This window comes from Gossypium raimondii, chromosome 7 (genome assembly GCF_025698545.1).
Source record: "Gossypium raimondii isolate GPD5lz chromosome 7, ASM2569854v1, whole genome shotgun sequence".
Taxonomy (NCBI): domain Eukaryota; kingdom Viridiplantae; phylum Streptophyta; class Magnoliopsida; order Malvales; family Malvaceae; genus Gossypium; species Gossypium raimondii.
The window spans coordinates 2,834,316-2,849,434 of NC_068571.1; the positions used below are offsets into that span (position 1 = coordinate 2,834,316).

Consider the following 15,119-nt stretch of genomic DNA (forward strand, 5'->3'; position numbering starts at 1 on the left):
ACCATATTAATCAAAACATCCATTTGCTTACTTATACCGACTATACTATCTCATCTCATGAATCAATATGCCTATAACTTATCCATCACTCAACCAATCAAACACAACAAATATAAAGAAGCCACATATATATATACAAAAGTATGTCCAACTCAAGTCATTCCAAAGGCTATTTATAACCAAAACACATATTTGCCATCAATGACCCAATTGTACCTATACATGCCATTATACCAAAATTTAGTTCGTTACATATATCGAAATGAGCTGAAGGATAGTGTGATGATGCTCCGACCAGCTTCCAATCACTTCGAGCGTAGAATCACAATTTCATACAATTGTTTCTCCTCTCAAAATTAATCAACATATATAATTATGATAGCTAATGTTTTACGTATTTTTAGATTATTAGCCTTTTTTTTTCTAATTTGTAACAACTTTATTTGTATTATCTATTCTTTTAAATTATTAATAATCTTTAATTTTCAAATTTATTTGGTATATATTGTTAGATCATTAACTATTTTTAAGTAGTATTAAAAATAACGATCTTATCTTTATCCATAGATTAATGTATTAAAATCTATTTTTAAACTTTTTTTGTTAATTTTATATTGTTATCAAATTCTTTTGAGATTGTTAACTCTCTGCTTGCCCAAATAAATCATTCCCAATTCTTTATATAGTTTACCCACATAAGAAATATTAAATTTACTTTTATTTCTTTCATCAATTTTAACTTACTAAACAAAATATAAATACATCCCTTCTTTTGTTTAACCTTCCATCCTATTGTTTTTTTCTTTTAATAATTTTAATACAAATACTGAGGTAAGAAAGTAGGTTTAAATATGTACAAGGTTCATATACTCTTTTGAAATTTAAAATGTCCCTATTGATATTTCATAATTTGATACATAAAATTAGGCCCTCCATTACACTTTATGAGTTTATTCTTAAGCAAGTTGAATTTTTTTCGTGTTTTTATTTAGCATTAGCCTTTTGCTTTAATAAGTGATTTAGTGTGTTTGTCCAACTTAAAAGGGGTTATTGCGATCAAAAAAATGATTGCAGGGATAGTCTTTGTCCAATTTCAACACCAAACAAAAATAGAAGTTGAAGGGCATTTTAGGCACAAAATTTGGATTGTAATCAAATCAAAAGCCACTTTTTGGCTAAGAAAAACATACCACTTTTCACATTTTCTACTTTTATCATCTTTTTAGCTTAGGGTTTAGTCATTTTCTTCTTTTTAGGGTTTAAGCTTTTTCTTTTTGATTTTGTGTTAAGTAGTTAGTTAAGTATACTATAGTTTGGCACTAATTACTTTTTAATACCTTAACTTTCGTTGTATTTGCACCTTAATCCTTCAACTTAATCTCATTCAGCTTTGTTTTATCTATCATGATGTCGTTGTTGTATTCTTCAAGCTTTTGCAAGAAAGTTTGGTTTTTTTATTAACTTTTCTTTGAGTTTAAGTTAATGCATTTTCCACTTGAATATTCGATGTTTGTACAGTTAGAAATTATCATGAGTAGCTGAATCTAGAGTGGTTGGTTGATAGAAATGTTGGTTGGTTGAATTTTGGGTTCATGGACTAAATCGTAAAATTTGGACTAAATCGAATATAATTCAAAACTTAGGATTAACACTTAAGGGAAAACCTAGACAAGTGATACTGAGAGGAGATCTTACCGGAAACCAATTCGATCATGCCGATTTAGTTTGGTGAGGTCAAGAGATAAACTAGATAAACTTGTTTAATTTGGTAAAATTGAAATCGAGAGGTAAAATTAAGCTAATTTAAGAATATTAACGATTTAGATCCCTAATTAGAAAGTTAATGAACAACGTGGAAATCAATCAACCAATGCCTTTTATTAATTTGTTAATTTCATAGTTTTGCGTGTTTTACAATTTGGTCTTTTTCAGTCTAGGTAATTAATTAGCTTAATTCTTTCTTGATAATGACTTGTCGTAATATAATACCTAGTAAGTAGTTAGCTAGTCTTCTCAATTCCATGCTATAGGATAGAAATTACGTCTTGAAACTCTCTTAGGTTTGATCTTTAGAATACTCGGGTGTTCTATTGTAACACTACAAATATTAAAACTAACCTGTCACACTTGAAGTTCACCACACATATTTATTGTTTAGTATTAATTCTCAGCTCTGGTGCATGCACATCGATGGCAGGCGGTCAAGTTGTTGACCTATACTTTACTTTTGAGACATTGAATTGTTTATTTTTTATTTGAAAATCTTAGTCCCTACATCTAATTTTTAGTTAAAGTTAACGGTGTCAAAGGTAAAATAACTTTTTTAGCCCTCTACATTTACATTTTTGTCAAATTGGTCCTTACCATTTAAAATGAAATTACATTTTTATGTACTTTAAAGGGTAAGGACCAAATTGACAAAATACTATAAACATTGAGGGCTAAAAGTTATTTTACCTTGACATTGTTAACTTTAACGGAAAATTAAATGGATTGACCAAAATTTTAAATAAAAAAGTGTAGGGACTCGATGTGTTAAAATTAAAGTATAAGAGCTAAATTTTAAATTTTAAATAGTACAAAGACTTTTGGCATATTTAAACTTAAGAGAGTAAGATGAAAATACCAAATTTAAAACTTTTGAGGATTAAAATTATTATTTTTCACTATTTTGTGAATAAAAATACTAAAAATTGTAAAAAAAGAAAAGAAAAAAGATAGTAATCTCAAAAGAAATAGACCAAGGTTAGAGGTGAATCCAAAAGATACTTCATAGGAGAAGCGAATTGAATTATAAATTTTGAAAGATCAAAATATAATTATCATATATTAATTTATGATATCATATTTTTTAATTGATTAAACAAATTTTTTTTATTTGAGGGCCAAAATAAAATTTTATCATTTAAGAGGGGATTGAATTTAGGAGTGAGCGTTCGATCGTATCGAGTGAAAAAAATTCGAGTTAATCGATTTGATGAGTTTATCATCCTAACTTGATTTCCTAACTTGATTTGAATTTTTTCGAATCGAGTTGAGTGAATGAAATTCAAGATGAGTCGAATTGAATAAAGTGAAATTGTTCGAGTTAAATTAAAAATTAAAATGTCAAATAAAAATATTGTTAGAGTATAACTAGTTCCATGTTAGAGCACGTAATTTTAAAACCATATATTTAAAAAATTCAAAGCAAAATAAGAAAAAATGATATTTTAGTGTGGTAAACTTAAATCATTAATTAACTTATTTAGATCCCAAAATTATTGCTTTAGAAAATTTTAAAATTTTAACTTTCTTTATATATTCCTTGGTTTTTATATTTATTTATATATTTTTAAATATAAATTTTGGAAATTTTAAAATTAATTTGAATTATTTTAGTATTTTTTGTCGAGAGAGACTAATTTACTCATTTTCAAAATTGACAGTGACCAAAGGAGTATTTACACCAATTTGTTATTTGAATTATTTAAGTTATTCGAGTTATAAAATTCAACTTAACTAGAACTCGAAACTCGAATTATTTATTTGAGTTGACTCGAAAATTTTGAATAACTTAATTCGATTAACTTGAGATTTGATTTTTTTTTTAAATTTTTTAAAATTGAATTGAGTTTTACTCACCTCTAATTGAATTGGGGAAGGTGGGAAGGCGGGGTAGGGCCCTTGCCTATCCCCACCCTATAGATTTGTCTCTAGTGGAGGCCTCTACTTACCCTTCTCTTTTTTGTAATATTTTCTTGTCTTCAGGTCAAGAATGAAGCTTTGTAAAGTGAATAGACTTTTTCTCATAGTTGAGTTTTGTGTTTGAGTTGGAGGTTTTATTTAAGGTTTTGTAAGGGTAAACTACACCATCAGTCACTAAAACATATGTAAGTTTTATTTTGACCACATAACTAGAAAAATATTGTAATTTGGTCATTGAATTATTCAAATATTTTATTTAAGTCATTGAGCTATTAAAAACTTAAAATCAATGCTATATGGCTTTTTTCTTTGTTCACACTAATAGCATCAATCGAAAGCTCTATTTCCTATCACGAATTTGCGAACCAAAATTCAAACAACTTTTTTCTCTAACCTCTGACATTGACTGTCAGATTGACTTGAATTTAAGGTATATTTTTCTACTTGTTGATGGATACTAATCAACTGTATGGATCGTTAAATTGTCGCTTGGAGCTCGTCGATGAAACTTTTTTTTAAAAATATAACTTAACAATCCAATGAAAACTTTTGAATGATTTAGTGACTAAATTGTAATTTTTTTGGTTAAGTGATCAAAATGAAAACTTACCATTAATTTACCCTTCTTTAAATAATATAAAAAAAAACGTATCAAAATAGTATAGCTTCAAAAGATTATTTACCAAAATGGTGCAAATTTTACAATATTTTTTGGTGTTGCACCTGGCCGAGCAACTTTACCCAAAATGCTAAAAATTATCATTAAAAATAATATAAAGAAAAAGAAAAAAAATTGGAAGTTGCACAACCACATAGGTTGAGTAAAAAAATCAATGAAACCAAAAATCGACTCGAACGAAGGTATTTGAACGGCTTATAGAATACAAGTTGAAAAAAGGCAAGTTTTCAAGATTGAACCAAATTCTAGTTTTTTATGATATAAAAATAAATATATTATACTTTAAAATTGTGAAAATAATGTATAAGTTCTTGAGAAATTATTATATTTTAAAAATATTTATGAAAATGACATTGCAATTTTGTCAAATAATAGCAAAAAGCTACAAACTAAAACTTATTTTATCAAAATAAATATAAAAAATTAAGAACTGAATCGAGCGAAACCAACAATCTCGGGTGACTTTCACTTCTAAATTCTACCATTCACGAGGAGAGGGAAGGTCTGATTTGGGATATTTTCCATTTATGTCCCTTAGTTTTAGAATTTGTTTTGGTTCCATCTTTAATTTGTAGTTTAATCTTTTCTTGAATTAGTCCTTGTCTTTAATATTTATTAAATTTGTATATATCTTATATGATATTTTAATTATTAATTTCTTTATATGTATATGGTAAAGATTGAATTTTGTGTATTATAATTTTACTTGTGTCTAATTACATATATCTTTTAATATAAATTAATTGTAGATTGGGTTAGTTTCCAATTCATGGATTTTAATTATATGCAAATGTATGTTACTTTAATTACTTATATCCTCAACCAGCAGAAGTATATCCTTGATTCAATAACAGGGTCATTGAGTACAATCTGAGTTGGGTTCGAGTTGAAGCGATGAATGGGATGAACGAGAGTGAATTGAGTTTTAAGGTTGAAGGAAAGGGTTAAATCTTATTTATAGTAAAATATCGAGGATTAAAATGATAATATTTTATTTTATTTAAACTACGTGGAATCAAAATTTTAAAAATAATTCTGCACCATATTTTTGTTAACAATTTTAACAAGAGTGGGAAAAATGATTGAATTATGTAACGTGGGTGCTTAAATTGTAAAAACTTTTTTTCGAGTGCTTAAAACTAAAATTTTTGAAAGTTTGGTGAGCATCTGTATAGTTTACCCTTTTAGTAAATAATCTTGAATTTATATTTTGGGCATTATTTTTATTTTTCGACCTTTTAATCAAAATAATAAAAAATTATAATTATTTATTAAAACAATACTCTAATTTTTTATTAACCAAAATAATCTTTTTTGATTGTGTCAAACACTAAGGGTGAGTTTGGATGGACAGTGTGTTTACCTGCGGTTAGTGTAAAAACAGCGGTGGCGGTGAGATTAGATACTATAGTGATACTGTAGCGTGAGACAAAAAGTAAACTAAACGCACTGTACCGCCCCCAATCGCCCATCCAAACCCACCCTAGATCTCCATTTCAAATGGGGAGTAAATTTTTATATTCAATTGAATTGCTTTTAAGATGATGAAAGAAAATGTTGGACCCATCACTTTTTTTTCGGCATATAATTTCAATGTTTAAAGTTAAATTAAGGGTAAATTATAAAAATAGTCATTTTTATTTATTTCAGATTATATTTTAATTAGTTATGTTTGAAATGTTACATTTTAGTTATTTATGTCATCGTTTTGTTATGAAGTGGTCACTCTGTCGTTAAGTTCCATTACATTCCTAATGACAATCCTACGAGGCAGCCTAATAAGTTTTAAATGTCAACTTGGATGTTCAACTGGGACGAGAATAGATTTTTAATTAAATAAATTTAATTAATTAAAAATTTTAAATTAATTACACTTAAACTGGAAAAGAAAAATTGTTTGTCTCCTTTTTTCTTTTAGTTTTCTTTTTCATTTTGACTGAAAAAACTTTTCATATCGACATCTAAGTTGGCATTTAAAACCTATTTAGATTGCCATGTAGGATTGTCATTAGGGAGATAACAGAGATTAACAATAGAATGACCACTTTGTAACAAAACAATAACTTAAGTGACTAAAATATAATTCTAAGACAAACAAAAGTGATTATTTTTATAATGTCATACGCCATTGAATGTAAAATAATATTTATATATATTTAAAAACTAATGATGTAATATTATTTTATTAATATAAAAAATATATATTAAAAATATCCTTATATAAGATATTACCTTTATTCAAAATTTAGTCCGGCCCATCATACCATCCCTACTCAAAATTTCAAATTTTCAATCCCGCCTAACGTTACACTTATCTCCTTTTTATTCAAAATTTATAGCCGTTTTCCACCCACTTTCCTCGAAAAACTCCCCCTTATTTTTTTCTTCTTTATTTATAGCAGTTTCAAAACCCCCCCTTTTATTCTATAATATCCTTTTCAAAAATCTCTCTCAGTTTCTTCTTTATCCCCCTAAAACTCTTCAGCAATTTCCCTTTGTTAACCAAAATGAGAGAGTGCATTTCAGTTCACATTGGTCAAGCTGGCATCCAAGTTGGTAACGCCTGTTGGGAGCTCTACTGTCTTGAACATGGCATTCAGGTCTTTTTTGTGTTCTTTTTACCATATGAACTCAATATTTTCTTCTTTTTCTTCCTGGGTATGTAATCTTCTTTCTTGTTTTTGGGTGTAGCCTGATGGACAAATGCCGGGTGACAAAACAGTCGGAGGTGGGGATGATGCTTTCAACACCTTTTTCAGTGAAACCGGCGCTGGAAAACATGTCCCTCGTGCTGTTTTTTTGGATCTTGAACCGACCGTAATTGATGAAGTTAGAACCGGGGCTTATCGTCAATTATTCCACCCTGAACAGCTTATTAGTGGCAAAGAAGATGCTGCAAATAACTTTGCCAGAGGCCACTACACAAGTAAGCAATAAGTGTTGGAAAAGTTGGGTTTTCTTTCTCCTACTATCAGATCTATAAACTAACCCTGTTTTTTTGTTGCAGTTGGGAAGGAAATAGTGGATCTTTGCCTTGATAGGATCAGGAAGCTAGCAGATAACTGTACTGGACTTCAAGGGTTTTTGGTGTTTCATGCTGTTGGTGGTGGAACTGGATCTGGTCTTGGATCATTGCTTCTTGAAAGGCTTTCAGTGGATTATGGAAAGAAATCAAAACTGGGTTTCACTGTTTACCCTTCCCCACAGGTTTCCACATCTGTTGTAGAGCCTTACAATAGTGTTTTGTCAACTCATTCTCTGTTAGAGCACACTGATGTCGCAGTTCTCCTCGATAATGAAGCTATCTACGATATTTGCCGAAGATCTCTTGATATTGAGAGGCCTGCTTACACTAATCTCAACAGGCTGGTCTCTCAGGTACAATAAATGATAGCTTTAATTTGATTGTTTGCATTGTATGTGTATACTTATGATGTTTGGATCGTTTACAGGTTATTTCTTCCTTGACTGCATCTCTGAGATTTGATGGTGCTTTGAATGTGGATGTGAATGAGTTTCAGACCAATTTAGTCCCATACCCTAGAATCCATTTCATGTTGTCTTCATATGCACCAGTGATTTCAGCGGAAAAGGCTTACCATGAGCAGCTATCAGTAGCAGAAATCACAAGCAGTGCATTTGAACCAGCTTCGATGATGGCCAAATGTGATCCACGCCATGGGAAATACATGGCTTGTTGCTTGATGTACAGAGGAGATGTGGTGCCTAAAGATGTGAATGCTGCAGTGGCAACAATCAAGACCAAAAGGACCATCCAGTTTGTTGATTGGTGTCCCACAGGGTTCAAGTGTGGCATCAACTACCAGCCTCCAACTGTGGTACCTGGTGGGGATTTGGCTAAGGTTCAAAGGGCAGTTTGCATGATTTCAAATTCTACAAGTGTTGCTGAAGTGTTCTCAAGGATTGATCATAAGTTTGATCTGATGTATGCAAAGCGTGCATTTGTGCATTGGTATGTTGGTGAGGGTATGGAGGAAGGTGAGTTTTCTGAAGCTAGAGAAGACTTGGCTGCTCTTGAGAAAGATTATGAAGAAGTGGGCTTGGAATCTGGTGAAGGAGATGAAGATGAAGGGGATGAGTACTAGGCTAGAATATAGAGTAAAATCTGCCAATGGACTTATTGGTCAGCTAATAAAAATGGGTTCTTTTGTTTGTCTTCTCTATTGTAGTATCAAATTTCAAAACATGTTTTAATGGATCTTTGCTTAATTGGTTTTTTTTTTATTTCATTACTGATATTGCTCTAACTTGCAGTAATTTCATATGCTTCAAAAAGTATGAATCAGGAAAGTATGTGTGGTGGGGTGATTGCTTATAGAAATAAGATTAGAAGTTTGATCTTTACTCGTAGCAATAGGAAACTAGACTAATTGAAAGTGTGCTTGAAATCAGGAAAGTATGTGTGGTGGGGTGATTGCTTATAGAAATAAGATTAGATGTTTGATCTTTACTCGTAATAAGAAACTAGACTAATTGAAAGTGTGCTTGAGATTGAAAAAATTCCTGTGCTTGTAGTTTCAGCATCTGTATCTGTTTCGATGGATACTCATTTTTTTTATATTTTTTTCCTCTCTATTTTAGGAGTTTCTTATTGATATTTTTGTCTTGATTTTCCATGGATGCCGAGTTGAAAGAAATTTCCAATAAACTCTCTTTGACTGAGGAGGAAAATGCTAAGAGGAAAAATGACTGGTTGTTTGCGGGTTTCACTCATCAAGAAGTCACTGCTACCAGCACAGGGTATGACGGATTATCAGTTTTATTTTATCCATATCTTTTAGACTTAATTTCTTGCACTGATTGAATGGTGACGTCTTTAAGCCTCAGTCTCGCAGTTCAAGCCTTTATTCTCGAATTAATCTTTGTTGGAGTAAAATTCGACTTCTTTCAAAAAAAATAAAAACAAAATGAATTTTTTATTAATCGAATTGAGTTATTTGAATTATTAGAGATTGTTCAAATGATTCGTTTCAAGTTTTAAGTATGAGTCGAGTTGAATTTCATAATTTTAATAACAAATTGTTGTAAATATTTTTTGATTTCTGTCAACTTTGAAAATAGACAAATTGGTTTTTCTATTACAAAATTATAAAAAATTCAAAATATTTATAAAATTTCAAAATTATTTAAAAATTCTTAAAAATATAAAAAGTTAAAATTTTAAAATATTTTAAAATAATAAATTTAGGATTTAATTAATAATTCAAATTTATTATACTTAAGTATCTTATTTTTTAGTATTTTACTTTGAATATTTTTTAAATATATATGGTTTCAAATTTATGTGCTTTAATAAAAATTAGTTATATTGTAACAATATTTTTATTTGACATATTTAATTTTTTAATCTAACTCGAATAGTTTCACTCAATTCAATTAAACTCGACTCGATTCAAAAATTTTTAAATTAAATTAGGATGATAAAATAAGCCTCGTGAACTCGATTAATTTGAAATTTTTTCACTCAATTCGACTTGATTTAATTGAATGTTCACCCTATTTTCAAATATACATTTTCCCACTTTGATATTTAAATTTCTTTTCAATTAAGTACATAAAGTATGCAAATTTTATAGGTTTTAAATTTTTTTTTTTGCATCAATCACATGATACTACTTATGTTTCTTTTATATGTACTGTGCAAGTTCAAAAATATCGGAAAATGGGAAGAAATTATACGAAAAAAAGAAGAAGAGGAATCCAATAGTTTTACTTATTGAAAATGTTTCAGTGGGATTTAATCCTTTTCATCTTTTCTTTAGAAAAATTTCTCATATTCTTTCACTATTATTTAAATTTTAAAATTATTAATAAAATAAATATTAAAATAAAATTATAATTTTAAATAATTTATTATATCATTAAATATGAATATTTTAATTATTCGAGTTGGTGGGATGAAAAGGGAGAGAGTTGACCCATTTTTTAAACAGGTCTATACTTTCATCCAAACTCTTTCACGTTTTAAACGGGCTTTCAAGTCGAATTAAATAACCCGTCCTATGGACAATTCTAATTAAAATACTAATAAAAAGGAAGCATATTGTTTGAAAATCTGTTCATATTTAACATTTGTTCCAAAATGGGGCAACATAAAGCATGGGGTTTGGAAGGCTATTTAAGGGTTGTTTGTTGGTGACATCTAGCATTCTACTGTTTGGCATAAACTTTTAATCAATAAACAAAATAAGACAATACATTTATGTGCCATAAATAGATACACTAATATCATTAAAATCTAAATATATTATTTCTTAAAAGATATAATATAATCGATTGGATTTTAATTCAATTGGCATAAATATTATTATCAACACAGAAGTACGTGAATTCGAGTGCACTGAAGCACACTATCTTTCTATTTATGAGTTGGAGAGCTATAAATAGTTATAAGTATTATGTCAAAAAAATGTAATATTTAAATTTACACTGTTACGTAATAGTTTTCATAACTTAAATATTATTATTTTAAAAAGATATATATATATATGTATATATTTCTTAATAATGATGGCATAAACTAATTGAGATAAACACCAAGTTGGATAGTAGTGTATTATTGCTAAATACTTGATCAAGTTTCATAATTTGGTCAATTGCATACGCATGTAATAATGTTCTTGAGTCAAAGACAAACAGCCTCCAAAAAGAGTCTAATAAAATAATGGTAAAAATCTCTAGTCCCTCACAAATTTGATATTGAATAAATTGATCCTTCTAAAAAAACTGTGCAATTTAATTATTATCGATTTTGAAAGTGAGCATATAAGGATAATTAATCACAACAATAATGTTTTTCGTCAATTTTACATAACTTTTATTGACATAATAACAAATTTAGCTTTCAAATTTTAAACATTATGAAAAGCTAAAGATTTTTATATATTGTTTGGAATCTTTTAGATTTTCTAAAAAATATACATTTTAAGACAACTTTTTCAAATCAGGACAAAATTAACAGAATATATAAATATTGAAATTGACGAAAAACATTAATTGTCGTGATTAATCTTTTTTAATTGCTCACTTCTGAAATTGATAGGGATTAAACTGTTCTGATTTTTTAAGAGAGATTAATTTGATCAGTATCGAAATTGAGAGAGATCGGAGAAACATTTTTACCTAAAATAATTCCTGGGAACAAACTGGTCCAGCAAATTTTGGACAAATGGGGCCCTAATCCATCACCAAAGATATCTTGGTTGATATGCTTAGCACCAAATAATAGCCCCATATAGCATCTATAAAAACAACACTATATTTGCTATTTCAATTGTCATCAACACTCATTCCCTTCCTCTTACAACAATGTCTAGCAATAGATCAAGTGGTAGAAGCCATGAGAATGAAGATTTTAGCCTTAAACTTCAAGAGCTATTATCAACTAACATGAAGAAGAAGACTAAGGTATGCACTTGCTTTAATTCCATTCCACTTTTCCAACTAGCCTGAATTTTTTTTAGGGGTCGAAATTAAATTATATATTTTTATTATGGTAAAAATATAATTTCATCATTTTAATAGTTATATTTATAATTTTTAAATGGTTAAATCAAAATTTTATCATTTTGAGAGACCAAAGTGTAATTTTACATTACTAATTTAAAATTTTATTGATTATAAAGGGCTTAAATTAAGATTTTACCATTTTGGGCCTCCCTAGATTTCCTCTAGGCTCCAAGAAAATTTTAAGAAAATTGAAAATTGATTTGAATCAATGTATAATTTATAGCATTAAGTTTTGGTTTTGGTTTAGTTTCAAGTGTTTGTACATCTCACAAATTTAGATTTTAGCTTTTGTATTTTTATTTTCAGAAATTTAGTCTTTCTACTTTCCAAATTTCAAAATTCAGATCCAATTGTTAACACTGTTAATTTTTTTTCTTTTGTTTTTTGTTAAATTTGTTGGTGATATAAAAATAAACTCACTCGGTAGCCATGGAACTAAAAAATGACGTTATACTGAATCAGAATTTAACAAAATAATTTAAAATGTTTTTAACAATTGAAACTGAATTTTAAAATATGAACAATAAAAGGACTAAATTCCTAATTTACAGAGAGTACAAAGATTTGTGACGTATTTTAACCGAAAAATTTTAAAGTTTAGCGCAACACTAATCTTAAATAGCATATATAAACCTTGTCTCTATGGTTATCCTTGTTGCAGCTTTTGGATGAGATTTGCAGTCATATTCAGAGGCTTAATGGAGAGGTTGATGATTTAAGTATTCGAATATCAGAGTTAATGGCTTCTTTAGACAACAATGGTAGCATCAATGCAGACATCCTCAGACAACTTCTACAACAATAGTTACGTACAAATTTTTGTCCTTTAATTTACTCAACTAATGCTTCAACTCCATGCAATAAGATAAACGAACAGCTCAGTTTTCTGTCCTCGTTCTTTTACAAGTTATTCTACTTTGGGTTTTCTTTTTAATTATCTTCATTTAAAAATATTTTTTTATCTTAAAAGTTAGATTGTATTTTGTCACTTTACTTAAAAAATGGGTAAATTAGTTCTTGTACGTTAGATTAAAGAACAAATTGATTATTTTTGCTAAAAATTTCATTCATTTCTATAGTTAAAAACTGACGGGTTGATGAAATAACCAAATACCTACAATACTACACATGGCATGCTAGTCATACCTTATGCTCTTTGAACTTACGTAAATAAACTAATTTGTCCATTTTTTTAGTAGAATGAGCAAAATGTAATCTAACTCCTAATACAAACAATTCCATGATACTTTTATCCACTTATATCCTACACATACATTAGTAGTCACTCAACTTTAGGAAAATAACAAATCAATCACTAACGTTATTGAAAAGTGACAAATCAATCACCCACTAATATCTTATATTATAGGCCTAAAGGAATAAGTGGTGTGACCAATTAACTAGTTAACATGGCCAGTTAACTTGCCACGTTGGACATAGAGAGCTGAAGGGTCTCAATTTTAGGGGCGAGCGGGGGATAAAAGAAATAGAGAGAGATTTTTTTAAGGGAAGTTAGAAACTTAAAATCTGAGATTTGAGATTGTAGTTGAAATAGGGATTTTGTTTAGCAGGGAATTTTGAATCTGAAATCCAACGAACCAATTGTCATTGGTAATACAATTATACATACAAGAAAAAGCGAATATGAACAAGCCTATTGTTGAGCAACAAATCTAAAGTAAAACCCTTTTTCCCTTCCCATACTTACATGGGAAGCCCCAAAACAACTCATGATAAAGTCATTAGCATTTAAAAAAGTAGATCAAAAGAGATGATAAGATAATCTAAAAAAGGAATCCTTTCAGCAAACCACATGGTCAAGAAAGAGGCTTCTATCTTGGTTGGTCAAAACCAAAACCCCCCATGACATGAACAAAAAAGAATAAGAAAACAATAGAGAAAAACAATTGAAAAGGTGAGCAATGGCATACCCCAAGTTGAAGCAGATTCCATTTAGCTATTAAGATTTGAAACTAAAGAGGGAACAAGAAAAGGAGGGGAAATGTGTCACAAGTTAACAACTACTAAAATCACCCCAAAACAATAATTGAAAAGGAAACTTGAAATTTGAAATCGAAGAATCTGGCGGTTAAAATGTTAGAAATCGTAGTATTCGGGCTTAGATTTAGAGCTTTCAGTGTTGATTTTGAAAAATCTAAGTTGACTTTAGGGTTTACAAGTTCAAAAGGAATGTTGTTGTCAAATTTAGGAAGTTTCTAGGCTTACTGACAGCCGTGAATGGTGGTTGCCACAACAGACGGCTGAAGTTACAGTGACAAAATCACGGTTGGCATCTCCATTTCTTCTTCTTCTTCTTCTTCTTCTTCTTCTTCTTCTACTGCCCAGCGTAGCTAGAGTTCTTAAATTGGGATTGTTTACACCGTGGGATGACAGGTCAACTTTTCATTATAGACGTAATAAAAAATGGTTATTGGTGACTGGTTTGTTATTTTTCTAAAGTTTAGTGACTGAGTTGTAACTTTTTAAAGTTTAGTGTTTGTTTTATTATTTTAATCAAAGTTGAGTGACTACCGATGTATTTTACTCTTAAAAAAATTAAATATCAATTAATAATATATAAATTAATTATTAAAATATTCAAAAATATTTTTAGTAATATATAAAATTATTCGATTAATGTGATAAATATAAAATATTAAATTACATTAATTTTCACTTAATTAATATTATAATTATACACCAATTAAAATTAAGATTTATCAAGAATGAAAAAAAATGGAAATTGTTAAGATTAATAAGTTAGGATTGCTTGAAGTCGCCTTACTAGAAATGAAAGTTACTTTTTTTTAATATGATATCCACGAAAACTATATTATTACATCGTCAAATGTAAAAGCTTTAATTTACAATTAGAGCTCAAGTCGAGAAATGGAGTTGAATTGGCTATACGATTTTGTTCGACTCCAGTTCATATTAGTTCGATTTAGTTTCGAGTTATTACATTAGACACGAAAAGTAAAAAAAAGGAACCTTTAAAATTTTCAAAAACTAAGGTCATTATTTTTTGAACATATAAACCCATTTAAAACCCAAAACAAAACTCATTACTTCTAAATTCTAAATTTTAATATAGCTTTTATTATGCTTTTACTTATTTTATAATTAAATAAAAAATAAACCCTAAATTTAATTTAAATATTAGTCTCTCACTAATTCATTGTTTATTTATTATTATTAAAACTTTCAAGAATTCAAGTGTTCA

General features: G+C 28.8%; 2 protein-coding genes across 3 annotated transcripts; both read left to right on the top strand.

Moving 5' to 3' along the window:
• Positions 1-6,776: 6,776 nt before the first annotated feature.
• Positions 6,777-8,611, top strand: LOC105767962 (tubulin alpha chain). Its single transcript, XM_012587591.2, has 4 exons — positions 6,777-6,966; positions 7,058-7,292; positions 7,374-7,744; positions 7,819-8,611. Exons 1-4 carry the CDS (start codon positions 6,874-6,876, stop codon positions 8,470-8,472), a joined length of 1,353 nt encoding a protein of 450 aa, XP_012443045.1. The 5' UTR covers positions 6,777-6,873; the 3' UTR covers positions 8,473-8,611.
• A 153-nt stretch (positions 8,612-8,764) lies between these two features.
• On the top strand, positions 8,765-12,802 carry LOC105771809 (transcription factor ILI4). Of its 2 annotated transcripts, none has more exons than XM_012593203.2 (3): positions 8,765-9,127; positions 11,704-11,794; positions 12,558-12,802. In XM_012593203.2, the coding sequence occupies exons 1-3, from the start codon at positions 9,003-9,005 to the stop codon at positions 12,699-12,701; spliced, it is 360 nt and encodes a 119-aa protein (XP_012448657.2). In that variant the 5' UTR covers positions 8,765-9,002; the 3' UTR covers positions 12,702-12,802. The 2 variants fall into 2 exon arrangements, with proteins under 2 accessions (XP_012448657.2, XP_052489437.1); XM_052633477.1 differs by having other exon boundaries at positions 11,710-11,794.
• Positions 12,803-15,119: the final 2,317 nt, after the last annotated feature.